The following is a 21,935-nucleotide window of genomic DNA, read 5'->3' as shown; positions in this document are numbered from 1 at the left end:
AAAATAACTTTTTGAATATATAAAGTGAGCTTGAAATCGGGTATGACATTCTATTTTAGAGGTGGGAGGTTGATGATATATTGTATATTTTGAGTTATTTATGTATCATAATAATAATTTTAGGAAAGGAAGGGCAAAGAAAGTAAATAGAAAGAAAATGGAGGGGGAAAAGGTAAATAAAAAGGAACATGAGTTTACAAAAATATTTGGGAGGAAGTTCATGTAGAGTGCATTCTATTTAAGACCCGCCCCCATGTGAGCATCACCATCTTTCTCTGCTGTTCGCCAGGATTTCCTCTTCTCTTCTCTCTCTCTCAAATTTTTTCATTCTCTCCCATTTCTTCTTCGTTTGAGGTACAATATCCATCACCTTCATACCTTACTTTCATTCTTTATTGCTTTGGATCCCCTTTAATTTCAATTCAAACCCATTAACAGCTTCCAGAAATGGCTAACAATGTCGGAATTCTCGCTATAGATATCTACTTCCCTCCTACCTATGTTCAGCAGGTGAAGATCTCTCCTTTTCATCTCCCCTTTAAACCTTTTTCTCTACTTTCCTGTTTCTGATTATATTTTTTAGTGTATGGACAAATTCGTTATCTGGGGGTTGTTTTTTTTTTTTTTTTTCTTTTTTCTTGTTTCGTTGAATTTTGTGTTTCTCGCTAGTAATTTTGAAGTCGTAGTGTTTTTTTTTCCAGAGATCTTAGATGATTATTCTGTTTTTTCCCTTTTCTCTTTTCTTCCTTGGTTGTTTGCGATTGTGGATTGATTTTGAATTATGCATTTTCACATGTATGTATGATTATAATGTCTGTTTGTGTATGGGTATGAGTTGGGTCCACTTCAACTTTTGAGCTCATTTCTGGGCTAGCCGACCGGACCCAATTGTTTGGTGGCAGCTTTTGAGCTCATATTTTAGCACACATCATGTGCATGTTGTCTTTCATTAACGATTCTCTTGGGTTAAAATTTGTTTGTTGATCTATTTTCTTTTTTCTTTTTTTACTTGGGTCTTCTTGGATCTGCATCAAGTTTTGTTAAGAAGGTTCATTTGATATTTTACTGTAGTATGAATGAAGAATTGCATCTCCATGGTTCTCTACTGGGTTTTTGTACTTACATGTATGGTTGATTGCTACTGAAATTAATATGACTTCTGATTTGGGAACGTTAGGAAGCATTGGAAGCTCATGATGGTGCAAGCAAGGGGAAATACACTATTGGACTTGGACAGGATTGCATGGCATTCTGTACTGAGGTTGAAGATGTTATCTCAATGAGGTAGTGACCATGTTTCATCCTCTCTTGCTAATTTTTGTTGTTGGGCTAAAATCTATGTGGTTTTGTATCTGGACACAGCTGTTAGTTTCAATATCTTTGTTCTGTATTTTAAAGAATCTTCTTGACATCTAAGTTCTTGGATTTTCAGCTTGACAGTTGTCAATTCTCTTCTTGAAAAGTACGGAATTGATCCGAAACAAATTGGCCGGCTAGAAGTAGGCAGTGAGACTGTTATAGATAAAAGCAAATCAATTAAGACTTTCCTGATGCAAATATTTGAGGTAAAAATTTTGGGTCTCAAATGGACTTTATTTCTCTTACACTTTTTTAAAATGAAAAACGAAGGGCCAACAAAAGTGAGGGTTATCAAAACTAAAAGTGGGAATTTTATTTGTCTTCTATTTTATTGAAGTTAGTATCTACCAAAAAGTTTGACATTGAACTATTCTTTGTGACATGTTTGAAAATGATTTTGTAAGTGTTAAAACCACTCAAACAATGCTTTTAATCTATAGTTGGATCAATTGTTTATTAAGTATAATAAGGGCCAATTCATTTGATGCAAGGGTGGACAACATTTTAAGGAAGTTTGCGGGTTAAAAGTTAATTTAAAATAATTGCGATGATTTTCATCAGTGGATCAAATGGAATACACGGTTCATTAACTTATAAGTTAAAGTTCATTTAGAGAAGCCAAAAAACTAGGAGTCTTGTCAACAACTATTTTTTTATTCCTTATTTTCCCCTCTTTTTCATTAGTTAATTTACTGGTAATAGTAGAAAAGTATGGATCACTAACATTACTTATTTTATTTAAGCTCTATAATACTTTAATAAATAACATGCATAATATAGAGAGAAGACAAGGACAGCTGAAGTTTAGTAGTTTTGAAGATGTGAATCTCAATTTTTATCTACTACACTGTTTGAGTGGAATCATTTTCTTGATATTATAAATATTGGTTCATTGATGGGCACTTTACTGAATGTTCTTATCTTTTCATCATCGCAGAAGCATGGAAATACCGATATCGAAGGTGTTGATTCAACCAATGCGTGCTATGGGGGTACAGCTGCTCTATTCAACTGTGTCAACTGGGTAGAGAGCAGCTCCTGGGATGGGCGTTATGGTCTTGTGGTGTGCACAGATAGTGCGGTATGATATAAACTGGTCTATCTTACTCTTATACAAACAGATAGTGCATCTATATAAATGGAAAAAAAAGACATATTTGACTCTGTTCTGTTGAAATATATTATACCATTATTTTCTTGGAATATTTGCTGTCAAATCCTGTATTATTGACTGGTCTATTTTGTTAGGTCTATGCTGAAGGACCAGCTCGTCCTACTGGTGGGGCTGCAGCTATTGCCATGCTGATAGGACCTGATGCTCCTATTGCTTTTGAAAGCAAGTTGAGGGGAAGCCATATGTCTCACGTTTATGATTTTTACAAGCCTAACCTAGCCAGCGAATACCCGGTAATCTTTAACAGAATAAACTGTAATCCATTTATATGACATCATGTTATGCTTCAGTTTCTATTGTACTAGAGTTGTTTTTCGATTGTATAACTTTTTTCCCCATTTTGTTTATCCTGGTTTTAGTAATTTATATAGCTTCTGGCTACATTTACTGAGCCATCTATAACAAAATCCTTGCAGGTTGTTGATGGTAAGCTCTCTCAAACATGTTACCTCATGGCCTTGGATTCCTGCTACAAACAATTATGTCACAAGTACGTTCATAATTCGAATAAATTAATCTTCCTTTGCAGACTCGGTCTTTTATCTTAACATTCCGTTGCACTTTTATTAGGTATGAGAAACTGGAGGGCGGCAAACAATTTTCTCTTTCTAATGCTGACTATTTTGTGTTTCATTCTCCCTATAACAAGGTAACATATGTAAAAAAATTTGATTATGGCTTGTTTAATTACTAAAAACTTATTCAGTATTTCTGTGTTTTCCAAGTAAGAGCTTTGAAAATGTTTACCTAATGATTCAATTTTCTTTTATGTACTGCAGCTTGTGCAGAAGAGCTTTGCTCGATTACTCTTTAATGATTTCAAGAGAAATGCTAGGTATATATGCTACTTCTGCTCAAGAATTCTCACTTTTCAAATTCAAATTCTAAACATCTGGTTGTTTATGGTGGCATGTTAAAGTTTTCTCTGCTTTTTACAGCTCAATAGACGAAGCTGCTAAAGAAAAGCTAGCCCCATTTTCAACCTTGTCTAACGATGAGAGTTACCAGAGTCGGGATCTCGAAAAGGTATTATACCTCATGACAGACATCCTTTTACTGGTCATTTGGTTTTCACTTTTTATTAACTAATGTAATGGATTTGCAGATAACTCAACAGCTTGCAAAGCCTCTTTATGATGCAAAGGTCCAGCCCTCCACTTTGATACCAAAGCAAGTTGGAAACATGTATACTGCCTCTCTCTACGCAGCATTTATATCACTTCTTCACAACAAGAATAAATCACTGGTATATATCATCTCTATCGCCTACATACACAATCTGGCTGCTCTGTTTCACCAGTCTAAATGGCTTGTTTCCATACCAGGTAGGAAATAGGGTGGTATTGTTCTCTTATGGAAGCGGGTCAACTGCAACGATGTTCTCCTTGAAACTCAATGAAGGCCAAAATCCCTTTAGTTTGTCCAACATTTCAGCTATCTTGAACGTGGATAAAAAGTTGAAATCAAGGCACGAGGTAATTATTTCTCAGGTTTTCTATTAACTTGACTATTATGCAGAAGTCTAGGTAGTATATAGATCCGCATCAAAACAATTGTCTCAAATGTAATTGAGAGAGAAATTAATTTTAAGCCGATGCTACAATGCCATTTTTAGCCTGAATGCTATCTGTCCAATAGTTGTCCTATAGTTTGGACAGTTCAAACTTTGGATGAGCTTGCAGAAAAGTTGGACAAGGATGGTGTTCAAATCACCACTAAACTGAAAAGCTTGCTTAAAACTAACCTACAGTTAAATATTTGATTGTTCTTGTATAATCTTTCATTTTTCTCGGTGAAAGCTCGGTTCTTATAAAGAATACTTACCAAGTCAACCTTCATACATCTGTGGTTCTAAGAGCCTTTTGTCTTTAGTTTTTTATTGTTGTGTACTTTAGAAAATCGAACTTAAAGATGGTTTTATTAATCCATGGATTGGGACATTTAATTTTCATGCAGTTGGTACCCGAGAAATTTGTCGAAATAATGCAGCTGATGGAGCATCGGTACGGGGCGAAGGACTTCGTGACGAGCAAGGACTGCAGCCTGCTATCATCAGGCACCTACTATCTTACTGAAGTTGATTCGTTATACAGGAGATTCTACGCCAAGAAGGAAGGCGGAAGTGAAAAGATTGAGAATGGTGTGGTTGCTAATGGCCACTGAAATAATAACAACAAATAAACAAGTGGACTGAAGCCAAATGCTGTGCTCTTCATTTAATTATTGTAAGTGTCAACAAGAATTTTTCTTTATCATAAGTTATTTACAAGCTAAGCTAAGCTATAGAAGACAGTACGTTCACAACTTGTAGTTTTCCGTTCTTTCTTTTTTTTTTCTCCCTTCTTGTTAGGAAAATTGTCTCAATAATTGGTTGCCTTTATTTATTCACAAGATAAAATGTAATGTTGTTGTTGATGATGTAATGTAGAGACTCCTTCCCCCCATTTTTCACTTCCATCGGTAATTCTCATCAAATTTGTTTGTTCATAGAACTGTATCTCACCGGTTTTTGGTTGGAAGATGTCCATGTTTGAGTTAGCTTACGTCGCACATCTCGACCATTCTCACATAATAATCTAATTTATAATAATCTAACATTTAAGTGTCAAAGAAACTCTAGAAAAAGATATAGAAAAAGTTATTTCAAACAGGTTGGATTCTGTGAGATACCACATGCATTGTAGTGAAGATATTTTGGTTTTGATGGCAAATTTTGTCAATTTTGGCTTTGTTGGAAATTTTGGTGACAAAAAATGTGGTTGGTTCTGACTACTACTCTGTTTATTTTGGTGCAACACCACCAAAATCTCTGTGCAAATCTGTCCTCATCGAACCAGTCTCGTCATTTTGTTACTTTCTTTCAGTTTTTCTAGATACTTTAAATTATGAGTTACACATTGGAACTTTATCTTTTGTTTAAAATGTATTCTATTTACTCTTAAAAGTTGCAACATTATCTTTGATTTTGTATCTGTTCCGTTGTGTCAAACAAACATAGTTTAATTGGGATTAGAGTGTACTAATATATGCAATTTGAATCTTTCCACCGCTGATTGTACTTGAAAATAACAATGAATTGGACTGGAATTAGAGATGCAACTTGGGCAGTTTACAACATGACTAAGTAAATAGTTTTCAGCAATTGAAGGGATTTTGCGAAATCAATAAATACAAGGAAAAATATCAATTTCTGTTATTAAACTTGGTATTGTATCAATTAAAATATTAACTATAAATTTTAATTTTGTTAGATAATATAATATCAAGTTTGTATTTACTAATTAGACATTTTTAAATATAGCAAAATTTACTATATTTTGAAAATACTTGGATAGTTTTCTTTTTAGTTTTTGAATCAATAAGTGATTTATCATGGTATTAAAGCAAAATGTCCAAAGGTCTCGTGCAATGTTATATCTTTTCTATTTAATATCGATTTTCACGTCTTTACATATTTCAAATCCACGAATGAGAGATATTATTAAATTTACCTTCACTCATAACCCCCAAATTTCATTAAGTAAAAGAAAACTTATCTATAATTTTCTTTCAAAATATTCTCATCAACTTTGTAAAACAAAAAGTTTAAAGAAATCAACACAATTGTGAGAATTGATGTATAGATAAGTTTCCAAAGAGACTCATCAAAAATAGTCTAAATTGATTTGTCTAGAAAATTTTCGGAATCTAATCGATACAAATTTTAAGTTTCACGTGATATTTATCACATAAAAAGCATAAGAGTACAATTTACATCCTTACGAAAGTTCAAATGATTAAATTGATGCTTCATACATCTCGGTTGACGTCGTTGGTCATATACAAATGGTGTGGGTATGGATTTTTTTTTGTTTGTTAAGATTTTGGTTGATCTTGAACAACCCATTAAGTTCTTGTCTTAAATGTATGCACCCATGATTTTCTTCGGCTTTAGACCCTCAAATTCATGGAGGATAGTTGTAGTTTAGAGGTACAAATTGAAAATTTTCTTGAATACAACACATTTTTCTACACATTTTTCTAAAGTCAATGAATACCAACGTTTTCCTTGACTGGTCCTCTATCAACACTCTTACATCAAGTTAATTACTATCTCTATAGAGAGCAATATCTAGAATAATTAATCAAATTGTTACTAGCTATGATGAATCGTTGAAATTATTTTACTAGCTGACCTAAATACATGTAAAAGTGTTAGGCCATAACTCTCTCATAGCCAACCCTATGCCCAACCTTTATGAAGTTTACAGAGTCAGCCTTATGACCTTAACTTCCATGGCCAACCTTAGGTGTTGGCTCTTCTGCTTGAGCCTACGAGTTTCCCACCGTACATAGCCAAATAAAACACTTCTCATGGAATGATCCATTGAGTCATTCCCTTGTAGCTACATACTTAACCATAGTTTTTACCCACAACAAAACAGGTTCTTGAAACAAATTCCAATGGTTATTGATTTTCCAATTCAATTCAATATAACTTAACTAATTAAATGATTAAATTGAAAGTTGGAAGGCGCAATGGTAATCATACCGGTAGATCATCCAATAGATCGACAATGGCAGTTTTTACATAACTTTTCCCTTTATAATATTTATCACAATGAAAAGAGAAACAAGACTCTATTATGAAGTTTCTAACTAAAACAATCAGTAAGAATTTCCAAAAGAAGAAAAAAATATTTAGTGGGAATCAAATTGTAAGGTTTTCTTGTATGACTGTGAATGTTCCCAATATGTTGCCACCAAGGTCAGGGAAGGATTCAGAGCCAGGAAGATGAGTGACCTTACCAGTTGGATCAACTTTTAATGGATATTTAAGAAGATGACTTCTCATTTCACTCACTTCCTCAGCTGCATATTGTTTCCAATTTCTCTCACCCAATGACCTCATTCTTCTTACACATTCAATACTCTCTGGTCTTTCAAAACATTCCTCCATTGTTCCTGTGTGCTCTGCCCATAATGACATTCTATATCCAAACACCTGTGGAGAAAAGACAATCGTCGTCGTTAATGATTCGTGAACGATGAATGATGTTCTATTAAAATTTGGCAAATGTACTTTGATTATAAACATTTTCCATAAAAGGTAATTTGTATCTTATCCTTTGATCGTTGCTTCTCTAATGAACACTACAATGAAAAATAAACTGCAAGTACTTTGTCGCAACGGATTTTAACACCTCTTAGCAATCACTTCAAACATGATCACTCTATGTTGGAAGTGCTTTTAGGCATGAAAAAAATTGGTCTTGTTTGTACCAAAAGCACACCCAAGTATAGCACAATCACTTTCAATTGGTCATGATTTTTTCTAATACATACCTGACCACGTGGGCTTGAGCGTTTGGTTGATGACCATGTATGACGAGATTGATATGCGCCCATTGCTATTTCAGTGTCTCTGGTGCCTTCAAGGGAGCGTTGATTGATATTTGCTGATCCTAGTAAGACGTACTCATCATCTACTATCATTCCTTTAGAATGAACATAGATCATAAAGCGTCGACTCTTACGAACAAGTGACTGTATAACCAATAAATGATACATTAAGAACATAAAAATGAGCAATTGAAGTACATTTTCAAAGTAAAGTCAAGAAATTTAAAGCTTCACTCAGGGGGGTAAGAGCTAAGTACTTGAGCATTCTTTTCTCCATTCCCGGCTTCAACACCGTCTCTCACATCGAGCATCTCACGGTTTCCAAGACAAAAGAAATTTAAGTAGTCTTGAGGTTCATATGTTTTGTGAAGTCCAACCTCCTCTAACGCTTGATATATCATTTCATACATCATTTGCATTGTCCTACTCTGAAGAAAACAAAGAATCACTGATCAGAAAAAAAACTTAAAAAAGTAACAATTATACATACATTCGATTAGCACTGTTAAGTTTTTTCTTGACAAGTATGGCTTTTAGAAACTTCATACTAACAACAGATTCACAAGAAGAAAATGATAAGCATCATTTATGTTCTCGGGTATTTTCAAGTTAATCTTTAATCAGAAGAGATGTCCATGCCTTATCCCCTTTTGTTTTATTTGTTTAACTTCCTTTCCTATGTGAGTCCATTTTACCAATTTAGAAAAAGAAGAAAAACATAAAAGTATGGTTTAAAAATTTCAGAACAAGGCTTGATAAGCTAATAATAAGAAATAATAGATGAAACAAACCTGCCAGAAAAGAATTCTTTGAATAGGAGTGCTTGTAGGAACACCTTCTGGCCACATTGGAATAACCACATAAGCTGAAAATCTTTCTTTAGCTTTGATTTTCTCCACAATCTTAAGGGCTATTTCCATTGGTATTAAGTTATTAGCCCCTGAAAGTAAAGATATGCAACCTTTTTGTTACTTGAAGAAACCAAAATAAGCAAATAGTAAAAATGAAAGTTAGACTAATGCCCACCAAGACAAAAATTTAAGAAAAATGAGAATTCCAGAAAGAACGGTTGAAGTGCATCAAGCCCCAAATCCCAAGGGTCCAAAATACTTCAACCCATGTCTTTTCAAAACCCATTAACATTCTATGGAAACAAGTGAAACCATTTCACGAAAAATGAAAAACACCATTACTAAAAAATTCATTTCTGCTAAATTCTTCGTTTTGGAGTTCAGAGTTTCTTACCCAAGTCTTTGTGAGCACTCCAATTATAAGATGACCCAAGGAAGTATTGGTTTTCAATGTAAATGAAGCGTTGAGCAGCTCGAATTGCACTAACATACGCTGAATGTATACTCGAGTCTATCATCACATTCTTTCCACATACTAAGTTCTGTTACATCATGAAGAACAAAAGGTTCGTTTTTAGACTATATTCCTTCACTTTTTGGGACAATATTTCAAATCTCAAGAATGCGACTAAAAATTATCAGTTTTCTCTTACCCTACTTATGGCATCTTTTGGCTTGTCAGGAAACCCTTTTACGGAGTTGGAATCGATTGAGCGAAAAATCTGCAATATCATCAAGTGCTCATTCAATCCAGTGACTTTCATTATAATACAAAATATGAATTAAAAAAATGAAGGCATGAAATTGTTCATGATCATTTGCTATTTCTTTATACCTGGACGTTCCAACCTTCTGGATCATTATTACATATTTGAGAAACATCAGCAATTCCCAAAATTTCAGGAATTCTTTCAATTTTGAGTAATACATCTTCATGTAACTTCTTTAGCTTTTTAAGGCCATGAGGCTCTGAAGCTCTCATCCAACGCTCCTCAAAATTTGCAAGTACGTCATATGCCGCTGGACCGTCAATCTTAGAGTGCAAATCATGCCATGGTTCTCTTGGACAGCCAGTAGTTGGACCCTGTTTTCAAAAAGGGTAAGAGTACTTCAAAGAAAGACTTAGCTGATAACAATGACAACATCTTCATGGCAGCACAGCTACTCAACCACAAAGTGTATTGAGAAAATAGATGAAAATAACCAATCATCAGAAGTGACATTTCAAAATGCCTTAGCTAGAAATGAGCACTATGTGAACATCTTAAAAATTGAGGCTAAGGTACATAAACATAGCTTCTTTTCAGAAGAATTCTCAAACTCCATGTCACTACAGCCATGGTGTTACTTCAAATGAATAACGCATCTTGGCAGTTAAAAAGGAAAGAAAGGATGTGGATCTTAAAATTACTAAATTAGTTAAGGTATACAATACGAAAGTTTATATTAAGAATATGTCATCATTGTATCTTAAAATAGAATTACATGTTTTTCAGTCTGTTTTCATGTTTCTTAGCTTATTCCTCTCCAAGAAAGGGAAAAGCACATCAATAGAGTATCATACTTATGAACAAAATTGAAGATATATATTAAACTGATTTTAAGTGTCTGCAGCTTGGCATAGGCATGACGGTGATGTAGGTGCATTTGTTTTGACCATTACAATTTTTTTTGTCTAAACAACCATTCATTATGAAGTTATTGCCAAGAAACTAGACAAAATGGGGAAAGCATATTGATGATCTTTAATCGAAAGCGTACCGTAAAGTTAGGGTTATGGAAGTCATCCACATGTGTAGTTTGCAATGTCCGGAAAAGAGGATGTCTTGAGGTATCATATCGGCCCAAACATAAATCAAGACCTCCAACAAAAGCTACAATTTTTCTTCTGTAATTTCCAGCATCAGCATCTACAATAACTGTCTTCTGATGGTGAGTATAGATGGTTCCAGCTTCCTGTTGAGAAAGAGGAATGGACATAGAGTCAAAACCAAGAAATGGAGCAGATTATATACATCACTTTTATAGACACAAACACAACCAGAATTTTGAATCTCTGCTTTCACATATTGTTGAAGTCAAAGGTTGCATTTAGATATGTTCTATACCTTGTAGTATAAAAAAGAGGTGAGAAAAAGGAAAAAACTAACCATAGTTTAGGGAGCATAAATGTAAAATGGAATGCAATAACAGAAACAAGAAGTAAGCATCAAGCCAATATAAGACTTATAGTTCTTTATTCCACAAAATATGATTTAAAGATAGTGGAAAAAAGAATTAAGTTTTCTATCTTTGTTGAAAGGACAATAAAGATCAAACAGAATATGCTAATAGGAGAAAGGGAGCAATTAGTCGATGTTGTCACTGCTTTGTCAGATGATTTAGATTTAATTGCGTACAAAGGGAGCTTTCCCTTCCAATGGCAGTGGCAAATAAAATGCACGAGCCTTTTAAAGTTTGAACACTTTACATTATAGAACCTCTACTGAAAGAGCTCAGAAAATTATCTTGCCTAGACTAAACAGAAAATTGCATAAATTCTGACCTGTTTTTTAAGCCAACTATGACCTTTTCCCCCGGACCGTGGGCACAAAACCACTTGGACTGACGAGTTCTTAAAGAATCGACGAGTCTCCTCATCATTTGTATTCATCATCCCAACCTGTATTATGTCAAGAAAAGGTAACTAAAGAATGGCATACAGCGTTAATTGACATAGAACTAGTAAACAATTATATCAAATATATGTAGGTTTTTTCCTTCCAATCCTCTTCCTAAGGTTTTCACCTTTTCTCAAAGAAATGTTTAAACTCTTGGTCAAATTCCCAAAAACAACAAGAAACTTTTAAAAAAACTACCTTTCTTTGGTTTTCAAAATGTGATGTGATTTTTGAAAATACATGAAAAAAAACAGTGTTTAAACTTAACTTTCAAAAACGAAAAAATAAAAAAATTTAAATGGCCATCAAACAAAGAATTCACTAAAATATGCATAATCAACAAGACACTCATGAAAAACATAATGTCCAGCAAAAGCCACAAAGAGCAACAGCAACATATAAATATATCACTTGTTATTCAGTTACATACCGTTTTATATCCCAACATACTAGTTGAAGTTGGATCATCCCATATAAGAAGCAAGACTCTTACTCCTTCTTGGGACTTGGCTTTAAGAAGGTCCCCTAGTATGCATTCTTTTCTTGTCCCATCTCTAACCAATTTAACACTATGGTAAACAGACCAGCCCGTAATATAGATCAAACGGCGAGCCTGACTGATCGATTCAGTGATATCGTCCCAACAGCTCCTATGTTCATATTGAACTCCACCATGAAGCCTATAGTCTGTTGGAAGACAACCCTCTTCAACATGAGCATCTTGGTACAATGTAACTTTACCCCCCTTCCTAAGAGGAAAATATGTGCATAAAACTCCCTGATGGTCAGGAGACGCATACATTCCACCTCGAAAAATGGCCGCACGGTCAGCCGGAGTATACTGAATCGACAAACTCAAGACTGCCCCAGGCTTACAGGGCTTCCTACTACTATTCAAAATTGGGTAGGTTCCTTCAACTATGGCTCCTGAATACAATTGTTCAACAGGAATTGCAACAACACCCATGATTTGTGAACCTACAACATCATGGTCTTTAACAACAAAATGCACTTCAGCACCATAGTGAGCAACAGGGATATCAAAATGTTGCATCCAAACAGGATTTTCACTATTATCAATCACAAAAGTCCTTCCAATTACAGCATTTGATACAGAAATAGTCACATAAGGATCACTAGTAACTTTTTGAGGCTTTTCCCCATTACTGTTTTTTGAACCCTTAAAAGACACTTTTGAAAACATATCTCCAAGAGTCTTGTGAAACATATCCAAATTGGGAAGGTTCTTAGCTTCCTTAACCCATATGTCTAAATAACCATGTAACAGTAAGATCTTCAATGAAGTATTTCCAGATGAAAATGGCAAAGATTGATTACCTTGACCATGTTGAGACCCACCAAAGGACAAAGTTTCAAATATACGACCAGCCATAAGCACAACAATAAAACTCAATAACAGAGAAGAAACAGCTCAAATTATCAACAATTTTAAGCACAAAACAACCTACAAAAGCTCAAATCAAACTAGGTGCATAGAAGAGTATGATGGTGGGAAGATTATAGAAGAAATCTGAATCTGGGTTTGTGTTGAATATGGATATTATTGACAAACTGCTTCAAAAATGAGAAATGCCCATTAAATAAAGAACAAAATATATTGACTGGAAATATAAACATGGGCGATTTCAGTAAGAAAAGTGACATGATTGGTTGGCTTGAAAATTCTAAACCAATGTCACTTGCGACGAAAGAGAGTGGGTGATTAAAAAAATTGGCCGATTTCACTGAAGAATATGAACAATGGAGTTGACCAAGAATGATACATACGAAGAAAAAGTCGTCCATTCTCGAAAAGCCGACCCCTTGATATAACACTCAAATTGTTTAAATGCAATATGTTAATAAGTCGTCTAAATTTAAAAGATTTTTCTCACCAAAACATACGGTTAAAACATTATAGCCATTGCTCTTCGGTTTTCACATAGATTTATTGTACTCTTTAAAACTTTGAGAGGGAGGAGACCAAGTCAACAACAAAACCACTATAATCAAATTTGCATAATTCAATTGACATTAACGTATACTCTTCTAAATTCTAATTTTGTTTAGATTGGAGAATGTTAGAAGTTTATTGAACAAAATAAATAACCAATAATAATCACTTAAATCTAGTTCGTTTCTTTAAATTATAATATCGACCTAAAACTATACTGTGAACTCTACTAATACTGATGGAGAATTTGTTTAATATCTTTACCTAATTCACGCTTTTTTTTTCATTTTTTAAAATATTGTAACTATATCTTTACCTTTCTTATTTAAAGAATTAACTTTACAAAACTTTTTAACATTTGATATTTAATAATGTAATAGAAAAATGATTGTAAAGGTTAAACTAATTGTGAATAGAAAAAGGGAAAGTCTTGAGTCAAAGGAGATGGGGAAAGGAAAAGACTCCAAAAGGGCAGCTTCCTTAGTTTTTAAATAAAATATCACACAACTTGTTAGATAATCCGCAGCCGTCTGCCATCTAAACTTCTTTCATTCTCAACATCCCTCTCACGTTATCGTTGTAAGTTACGCAACAACTGTTCACAAGTTTGGAGAAAAGTCGTGTTAGTGACCTAAAAGACCCAAAACAAAGTCTTCAAATCTCGATTGGATTGGGTTTGATTTAGTTTGGTTTAACAATCAAAGTATTTGAGTTTATTTACATCATATGATTAATACAAAGTATTTATAATAACTTCAAAGAGGACGAACATTGTGCCTTTCAATTTTGTACTAAATAGGTTTCAAACATTTAAGTCTATCTACTATTATTTCTTAAAATAATTTACATTATTAAATACAAAAGTTAAATTATTCAAGTCCAATTAAATTCAGTTGAATCAATTCATGGAAATCAAACATAACTTATACAGATAAGAATAATTTTCAAATCTAACCTCTCAAAACTAAATTTGTTGATACGTCATCTTATTATATTAAACAACAATTGTTATTTAAATCTATGACGGTAGCATTTTTTTATAAAATATTCTAATTTAGTTTTAAGTTTTTAGTTTAGTAATAATTTAGCTTCTAAAATTTCACAATATTATAGTTTTTCTTTTGAAATTTGAGTTTTATTTGAACTTTGTACCTAGATTTCAAATTTTACTTTTTTTTTTTTTTTTTGTCGATTTTTGTTTGCTAAAATAATAGCTACACTGGAAACGTGCAGTGGGATTGGACAACAAATTTTAACTAAAATTCAAACAAATAAAAAAAATCACGATCAAAATATTAAAAAAAGAAATTGAGTTATAGATTTCAATATCAAATTGGAAGTTATAATTTAGAAAATAATTTTGATAAAAAAACATAATTTTAATCACTAAGAAAAACATATTTTAAAAAATGTCTTTCTTCTTCATTTCAAAAATAAATTTGGAGTTTTACTTAATTTTTTCCATCTCATTTCTTCATGATATTATGAGGTATTTATATAAATTCGAATTTCCAATCTGACAAAACAAAAACAATTTGAATAAGATACAAATATAATATTTAGAGAAACAATAGTGGAATTCAAGAAAATTAACAATCTCATGTACCCACAAACGAATTCTAAAACTCAGAATCTTTGTAGTATATGGTTGGGACGATCCATATGGGTGAAGGCAAATTCTGGTGAGTAATATCTGGGATGTATGTTCACCAAAGCTTCCATCTTCTACATTGTAAATTCCTATATCTTGAGGTCCATTTACAAAAGGATCGTGAGAATAGTATCGGTTATCTGTATAATATATACGATTTGGTAAACATGTAGGAAAATTCTTCGTTGAAATACAGATGGATTGTTCACCAATAAACACAGCATCATCATCTAAACTCTTCACCTCTTCAAACCTTTGTGTCCCATCTTTACATGTACGAGTATGTTTGTAGGCAACGAACTTGATAGTTTTAACCAACGTTGTAATACCAGAGTCTGGCTGTTCATGATCCTCTACTGAAAGAACCCTTCTAATGAGTAAAACCTCTTTCTTAGAAGATTCAACAATAAACATTGGGCCAAAATCATGTGTACTTAAACTTGGTTGTAGTATGACTGCAACTCTCTGTAATGAAATAGGTGAATTTTCATCAACTTCAACTTTCCAAAGGTTTAGTTGCACATCGTCCAAATGCGAAGCGTATAAATTATTGTTACAAACATAAACATCTTCGAAAGGGTTGTAATCTTGACCAGGAGGGATATCATACTTCTTCCAAATTTTACTTTTTGCTTCTATCAAACACAGTTTTGTAGATATGCCGTAGATGGCTACAACCATATAGTCATTTGGATATAATGATGGATCTTTGGTTAGTATAGCTTTCAACATGTACCATGGATGGTAAACGTCGTCCTCATGTTCTTTAGGAAGCGGAGGAAGACGGATCACACTACCAGAAAAAGGGTTGAGTAAAGTAAAATCAAATGCATGATCAACCAACCAAAAGATGAACACAACATCTTTTGTTGAAGCAGAATTTGAAATCATCGGTTCGAATTTTGTTGTTCGTGAGATGGTAAAGACAATGTTGTTTTTCAATACCATCTTTTGAGGGAACAATGAGCATGGGAAGTTGAGGAAATTGGGAAGTAATTACAGATCGTTGGTGTTTATGGCATAATGCAACAAAATTCCAAGATTTACATATGAGGCTAAATTGGAGATAATCATAAAGAGATGTCATTTTGTTAAGAATCACACCAAGTATATCGTATTCAAGTACTGTTGTCCAATCTCGAGACTCCGAACAATCCATGTTTGTCTCCTTCTTTTTCCTGTTCTTGCCGTGGCTAATCAAATCACAAGTAAGAGAACTTCTACCGAAGAACACTTGGAAATTAAAATTAATACCCATATAATATATTTTCTTTTTGTTTACATTTGCAATTATATTGATATTAATTTTCTTTCAAATATATTCTGTCATAAATAGTAAGTAAATATAATCAAAAAGGGAAAAAAAAAACAGATTTGTATATAATTATTGGGTTGTGCAGTAATATATTATTATTTCCATATTTTTCCAAGATTGTTTCTATCCATAAAATCAAGATGTCATTATTTTATATTCCTAATTTTAGTCATTAATTCCTTAAAAATAAAATTACACTTAAGAAAATAAACATTTTTTCAGCGATTTCCTTTTAGGAAATCTCTATATTTAATCATGGATAATATGTATATTATAATACAAAATTTAGTGTATATTTAATTGTCCCTGTTTTAGAATCTATTTCCAAACATGCATATACTTCAAACAGTCAAATTTAAATTAAATAGATTAAAGAAACACTCAAATATATCTAAAAAAAATAGGTTTTTATTTTCTTTCATACAAAAAATAAATTTCATAATGTATACCTTTATTGAAGTCAAATGTTCTATTTTTGACCATTTTTGTAAAAAGTTCTATATTAATGGTTTAAGGATCGATTTTTAAATTTTAAAATTGATGTTAGATTGTGCTAGTTAATCAATTCTCACCTTAATTTTATTGTATGGATATCTCCGTTAATCTCCCTTGCTAGTAGTTGATATATTTATTACTTAGATATATTCCCTATATTTACCTTTCTTTCTTCCGTATTAGCACAGCAAATATTCTCAAACTAATATGCTAAAACTTACATTTGTTTATGCGTCTATACCATGATCTTTGGTGAAGACATAAATATTAGGATAGTATATAAAAAATGGAAAATATTGAGTAACGCAAAGTATGCAGTACAGTATAGTTATTATTACCATATGACCATCTCAAAGCACTTACACAGCTATATAAAACCACAAAAGATAATGTCGTAAATGCAATCATGCATATAAAGTTAAACACTAGTTAAAAGTTATTGAATTCTAGAACTGAAGCTAATATAATGTATGTAATCGATTGAAAAAACCAACCTAAAATTACATGTGAAACTAATGTAAAGATACAAAAGACAAAAGAAGTGAAGACAAACATGTTGAACCACTTACTCCTATATATAGCTAGGTTTTTGCACCAAATTACAGGTTGCCAGGAAAATTATTATATAGCTTCTGCTTGCTTGCTGCTGACTTAGATTGCAACGTTTGAACTCCTGTAAGTCCAAGATATTGCAAGGCATCAAGTGCATCTAACGTCACCTTCCAGCCACTTATTGGCCTTACTGCATGCATGCTTGATCTACTGCGAACATGCAGCAGCAGCAACATTTCCATTTTATACCCAAGGCCAAAATAATGCATATAAGACTATTACTATCTTATATTACATCCAAACTAATTAAACATTGTTATTGAAAAGAATAAAAAATGTGGGGTTTTTAAGCCATGTTTATTCTTAAATTAGTTTTTCTTTTTAATTTCTAAAACTTAGTTTTGCTTTTAGATCAGGAAGTATTTATATCAAATCTCACTTAACAGATAATGAAGCCAAGTATGTGTAGGATAAACAGTTAAGTGTTTAATTGTTGTTGTATTAAGGCCTTGAATTGAATGCATATTCACATAGCTAACTGCCATATTTATTGGTTCTATTTTTTCATTAAAATAAATCACATCACATATATGCTTATAAAACCCTAACATTTGAAGTTAGTAATACACCATATACTCACTCTTTCTTCTTCATAACTGATCTCTAGGTTTTCTTCTTTTTCCTTTGCTTTCTATATTTGTGTTTCTTTTTTATCTCTCACTCTTAGCTTATTTTTATTCACTCACACAACACAACCCTCTTATTTTATTTTCTCTCTTTATTCCTTCTACCATTTCTTTTTGTAGCTAGGTTACCCTCTTCATACTACCAATGGAAAGTAGTAGTAGCAGCAACAGTAGAAACAAAGGAGAACAATCTGGCAGCGATAACAATGACCCTCCTTCTTCACCAAACAGGGTGATATGTCATTTGTGTGGGAACAGTATTCCAGAGAAAAGTTTCCTTAAGCATCAATCTCGTCATGCCGGCAAGTTTCATACTTGCAAATCATGTTTGCTGAAGTTTCAATCTAAATGTGATTTGTGGAGACACCAAGACGAGAATAAGGCATAATTACTAAATATGAACATTAATCTTATTTTATCACTCTCTTCTTCTTCCTAACTACCTTTCTATCCCTCTCTCTCTTTTTACACTCATGCTATTGTAATCACCCTTTCTTGTTTAACAAATTAATATACATTGCAATCTAATTTGGAAACTTCACAAGAATATGGATTAAGTACTCACTTAAATTCAGAAATTTAAATTAGGTATTAAAGTTAGAATTTTCAATTCAAACAAAAGTTTCTATATAGTTGGATATATGTTAGAATCAATATCCATCAAAAAAAAAAAAAAAAAGAAAAAGGAAACACAAATTGTCACATGAAAAAAAGGCAATGAAGTAACATAAATAGTATAAATAAATATATGCATGAATAAAACCAAGTTTTTAGTAGTATATGAATAAATATAACAAAATTATATAGTCTATTATTAATAAACAATGATAGATATCGATAGACATCTATCAGTTGTATCTACTATTAGTGATAAATGATAGTAGTCTATCAATATCTATCAATAATATTTTGTCATATTTAACGACCCTTATTATTATTATTTGTCAAATTTTGAAAAAGAAAATAATGATGGAGGATTAATATTTAAAATTTATTGATGGTATAGGAAATTTAGAAAATTCAGCTGAATATAAATATTCAGACATTTTTAAAAATAATAAAATAAATTAAAATATTTACAAATTATAGCAATTTTTTATTTATTCTATAAATGATAGAAACTAATAAACTTCTATCATTGACAATCAATGTTATTGATAGAAGAATACCAATATCTATCCATTGTTTGTTATTGATAAAATCTAAAATTTTGCTATATCTTGTAAATATTTGGTCAAATTTATTATTTTTTACAATTCTTCTTTTTACTATTTTTAGATATATTAATTGTTAAAATAAAGTATACGACTAATACTTTGCAACCCTTGTTATTATTAATTTGTCAAACTTTAAATATAAGAATAATATTATTCCATTAATATAATATATTAAGGTGTAATTCAACAAAAATAATGAACAATATACATCATTTATTTAGAAAACAAAATTTTGATCAACTATTGTGTAACTCTATAAATGACATCTATTAATGGACTAAAATATATTGCAATGTGGTTATACCTGAAAATTTATATAATACACGATATTCCCCGTATATAATGAAAAAAATATGTAAACCGAAATCAACTTCATTACTGTAAATTTTTTTGAAATGATCTTTAAATATATGGAAACATTGCAAGTTGGATGTAATATATAATCGTTATAAATTAAAATTATATTCCTCTCAAAATGAACAAAATTATTTAGTAACGTGAGAAGAAATTAATTGAAATACCTAAAAATTCATTATAATAGGAATTATTTTATAAAAAAATACATTTCTATTATGCATGTGGTTGATATAAAAAAACAACGTTAATATTATGTAATTCTTGATACGAAAAACTCGTTTTTGATTACAAAAAAGCAACATTATATAGAATGACAACTCGCCATGATATAGAAAATGTAAAAAATATGAACTCAATCGGTGAACATGAAGAAGATGAATGACAAATAAATACAAAAATTGACCGAAAGAAGAAAAAATAGACGGAGAGAGAATTTAGTTGAAATATTGTCAACAACATATTTCACCGAAAAACATAAAAGAGATGAACGTCAAAGTATAAATATAAGAATACAAAATCGGACTGAAAAATAAAAAAATACGCAAAGAGGGTTTAGTTGAAATATTATAGATAATATATTGATGAATTTTTAAAAATAGTAGATTTTGCAAAATATTTACGAGTTATATCAAATTTTATCATTTATAGTCATTGATATGCTATAGTGATAGAATCCAAAATTTTCTTATAGCTCGTAAATATTTTAATTTATTTTGCTATTTTTATAAATGACCCTAGTATATTTGTTAAATAAATAAAAAATACAACCTTCCTAATTTCATGACATATGATAAATATCAAATCCGTTCATAAAATTTTGGTAAAGGATTTAAGACATTAGTAAAATATTGTAGGAATTTCTCTCAATTTTTCAAGATAAATTAGTGGTCTTACCCGTTGATTTTGGGAGGTCAGAAGCCCAATAAATCACTTTCCAATTTGATTATAAAAGCCCAAGCCCAATTAACCAAAATTTTTAATTATGTAATAATAAGTACAATCTAATTAAAGATTAAATAATAAAAAACTATTTTATTTTCCTAAGAAAAAAAAGTGTATATAAGAATTATGTACTGTGAATTATATAGATAACTATATCTAAGGGCTTCATGAAATGATACATATTACTAATACTATATATATAGCTACACAAAAATTATGGTTTCCCTAAAAAGTTTAATTTCTTCCTTGTCTCTTCAAAATTCTGATGGGAGTATTAAGAAGGATCATCATCATATGTATTTTAAGGATATATACAAATACTCTTAATGGGGACAAACATTCACATTATTATTATTATTATTATTCTCATCCATGTGAGTTTAATTTAATTGGACACAACACAGAATACATAACAAATTACAATTTTTAATTTTATATAAACAAGAGATATTGCAAATTAGAAACCAAAAAAAAAAAAAAAAGTTAGAGGCATAGTTGTGGTCAGCACGTAGTGGACTTTTATAACAAAATTACTATTATATAATTATATTGTTTATTTATAAGCAGCTGAAGAAATCCCCATGAATGATAATAATATTTAATAAAATTGTAGTATAGTTTATTTAGTTTGCAATCACCTATTTAAAAAATTTGTTTACATAAGTTATTTTTCTATATTCACATTATTCATGTATATATATTTTTTTTCAAGTTAATATGTAGACATCTATTATCGATAATATTGATAAACGTCTCAAGAAAGTTGTGTTTGGAAAAATATTTTTTATTTTTATAAACTATGTTGAAGTCTACCGTACCGGCCAATAATAATATATGTGTTTATTACTTATAGTTAATTGGTCTACATTAGTAAGACAAAATTATGTGTAAATAGGCCAACAAATAAATTATGGAGAAAAGAAAAAAAAGAAAACAAAAGTCAAATATCGCTCAAAGCGCATGATGCGGTTTTTTTTTTATTATTCTTTAGAGATGCGAAATTTCTCGTAGTGATTGATTATATCATATTATGAGAAACAAGCATGAATAGCAAATGCAAATGAGAGTACGAATAAAAATAGCGTTAAATATATACCATTTTTATCCTTGATATAGTAAATGAGTGATAATAAACAATAAAACTGTATAAAAATGATTAAATAAGTTGATGTTTTTTAACGGCTACTGTTGTAACAATCCAAGTTTAGAAAGTGGTCATGACTGAACTAATATCAGTCATTTTGAATGAGAGATATCTTAAGGATATAAAAGTATTGTTAAAAATGCTTAAAAAGAATTAAAAATTAACTACATATACTAATAAGGTACACATTTTTTTG

At 31.3% G+C, this 21,935-nt stretch overlaps 3 protein-coding genes across 3 annotated transcripts; 1 reads left to right on the top strand and 2 right to left on the bottom strand.

Annotated features, from left to right (window-relative positions):
• Positions 1–207: 207 nt before the first annotated feature.
• LOC101208259 (hydroxymethylglutaryl-CoA synthase) lies at positions 208–5,020 on the top strand. The gene is made up of 13 exons (XM_004147919.3): positions 208–354; positions 439–510; positions 1,178–1,284; positions 1,433–1,565; positions 2,297–2,440; positions 2,608–2,766; positions 2,950–3,023; positions 3,104–3,182; positions 3,313–3,368; positions 3,472–3,559; positions 3,639–3,779; positions 3,859–4,008; positions 4,490–5,020. Exons 2-13 carry the CDS (start codon positions 448–450, stop codon positions 4,694–4,696), a joined length of 1,401 nt encoding a protein of 466 aa, XP_004147967.1. The 5' UTR covers positions 208–354; positions 439–447; the 3' UTR covers positions 4,697–5,020.
• A 1,991-nt stretch (positions 5,021–7,011) lies between these two features.
• Positions 7,012–13,250, bottom strand: LOC101208016 (phospholipase D beta 1). Its single transcript, XM_011652134.2, has 10 exons — positions 11,857–13,250; positions 11,312–11,428; positions 10,528–10,722; positions 9,602–9,850; positions 9,420–9,488; positions 9,161–9,308; positions 8,707–8,855; positions 8,173–8,343; positions 7,859–8,059; positions 7,012–7,517 (listed from the first exon to the last, which is right to left on the bottom strand). The coding sequence occupies exons 1-10, from the start codon at positions 12,817–12,819 to the stop codon at positions 7,224–7,226; spliced, it is 2,556 nt and encodes an 851-aa protein (XP_011650436.1). The 5' UTR covers positions 12,820–13,250; the 3' UTR covers positions 7,012–7,223.
• Positions 13,251–14,854: 1,604 nt separating this feature from the next.
• Positions 14,855–15,922, bottom strand: LOC105435065. The gene is made up of 2 exons (XM_011654420.1): positions 14,987–15,922; positions 14,855–14,896 (listed from the first exon to the last, which is right to left on the bottom strand). The coding sequence occupies exons 1-2, from the start codon at positions 15,920–15,922 to the stop codon at positions 14,855–14,857; spliced, it is 978 nt and encodes a 325-aa protein (XP_011652722.1).
• Positions 15,923–21,935: the final 6,013 nt, after the last annotated feature.

The sequence above is a fragment of the Cucumis sativus genome, chromosome 3 (assembly GCF_000004075.3).
Source record: "Cucumis sativus cultivar 9930 chromosome 3, Cucumber_9930_V3, whole genome shotgun sequence".
NCBI classification, from domain to species: domain Eukaryota; kingdom Viridiplantae; phylum Streptophyta; class Magnoliopsida; order Cucurbitales; family Cucurbitaceae; genus Cucumis; species Cucumis sativus.
The sequence above is the reverse complement of the archived record's forward strand: the minus strand, read 5'-3'. Positions and strand labels throughout refer to the sequence as shown.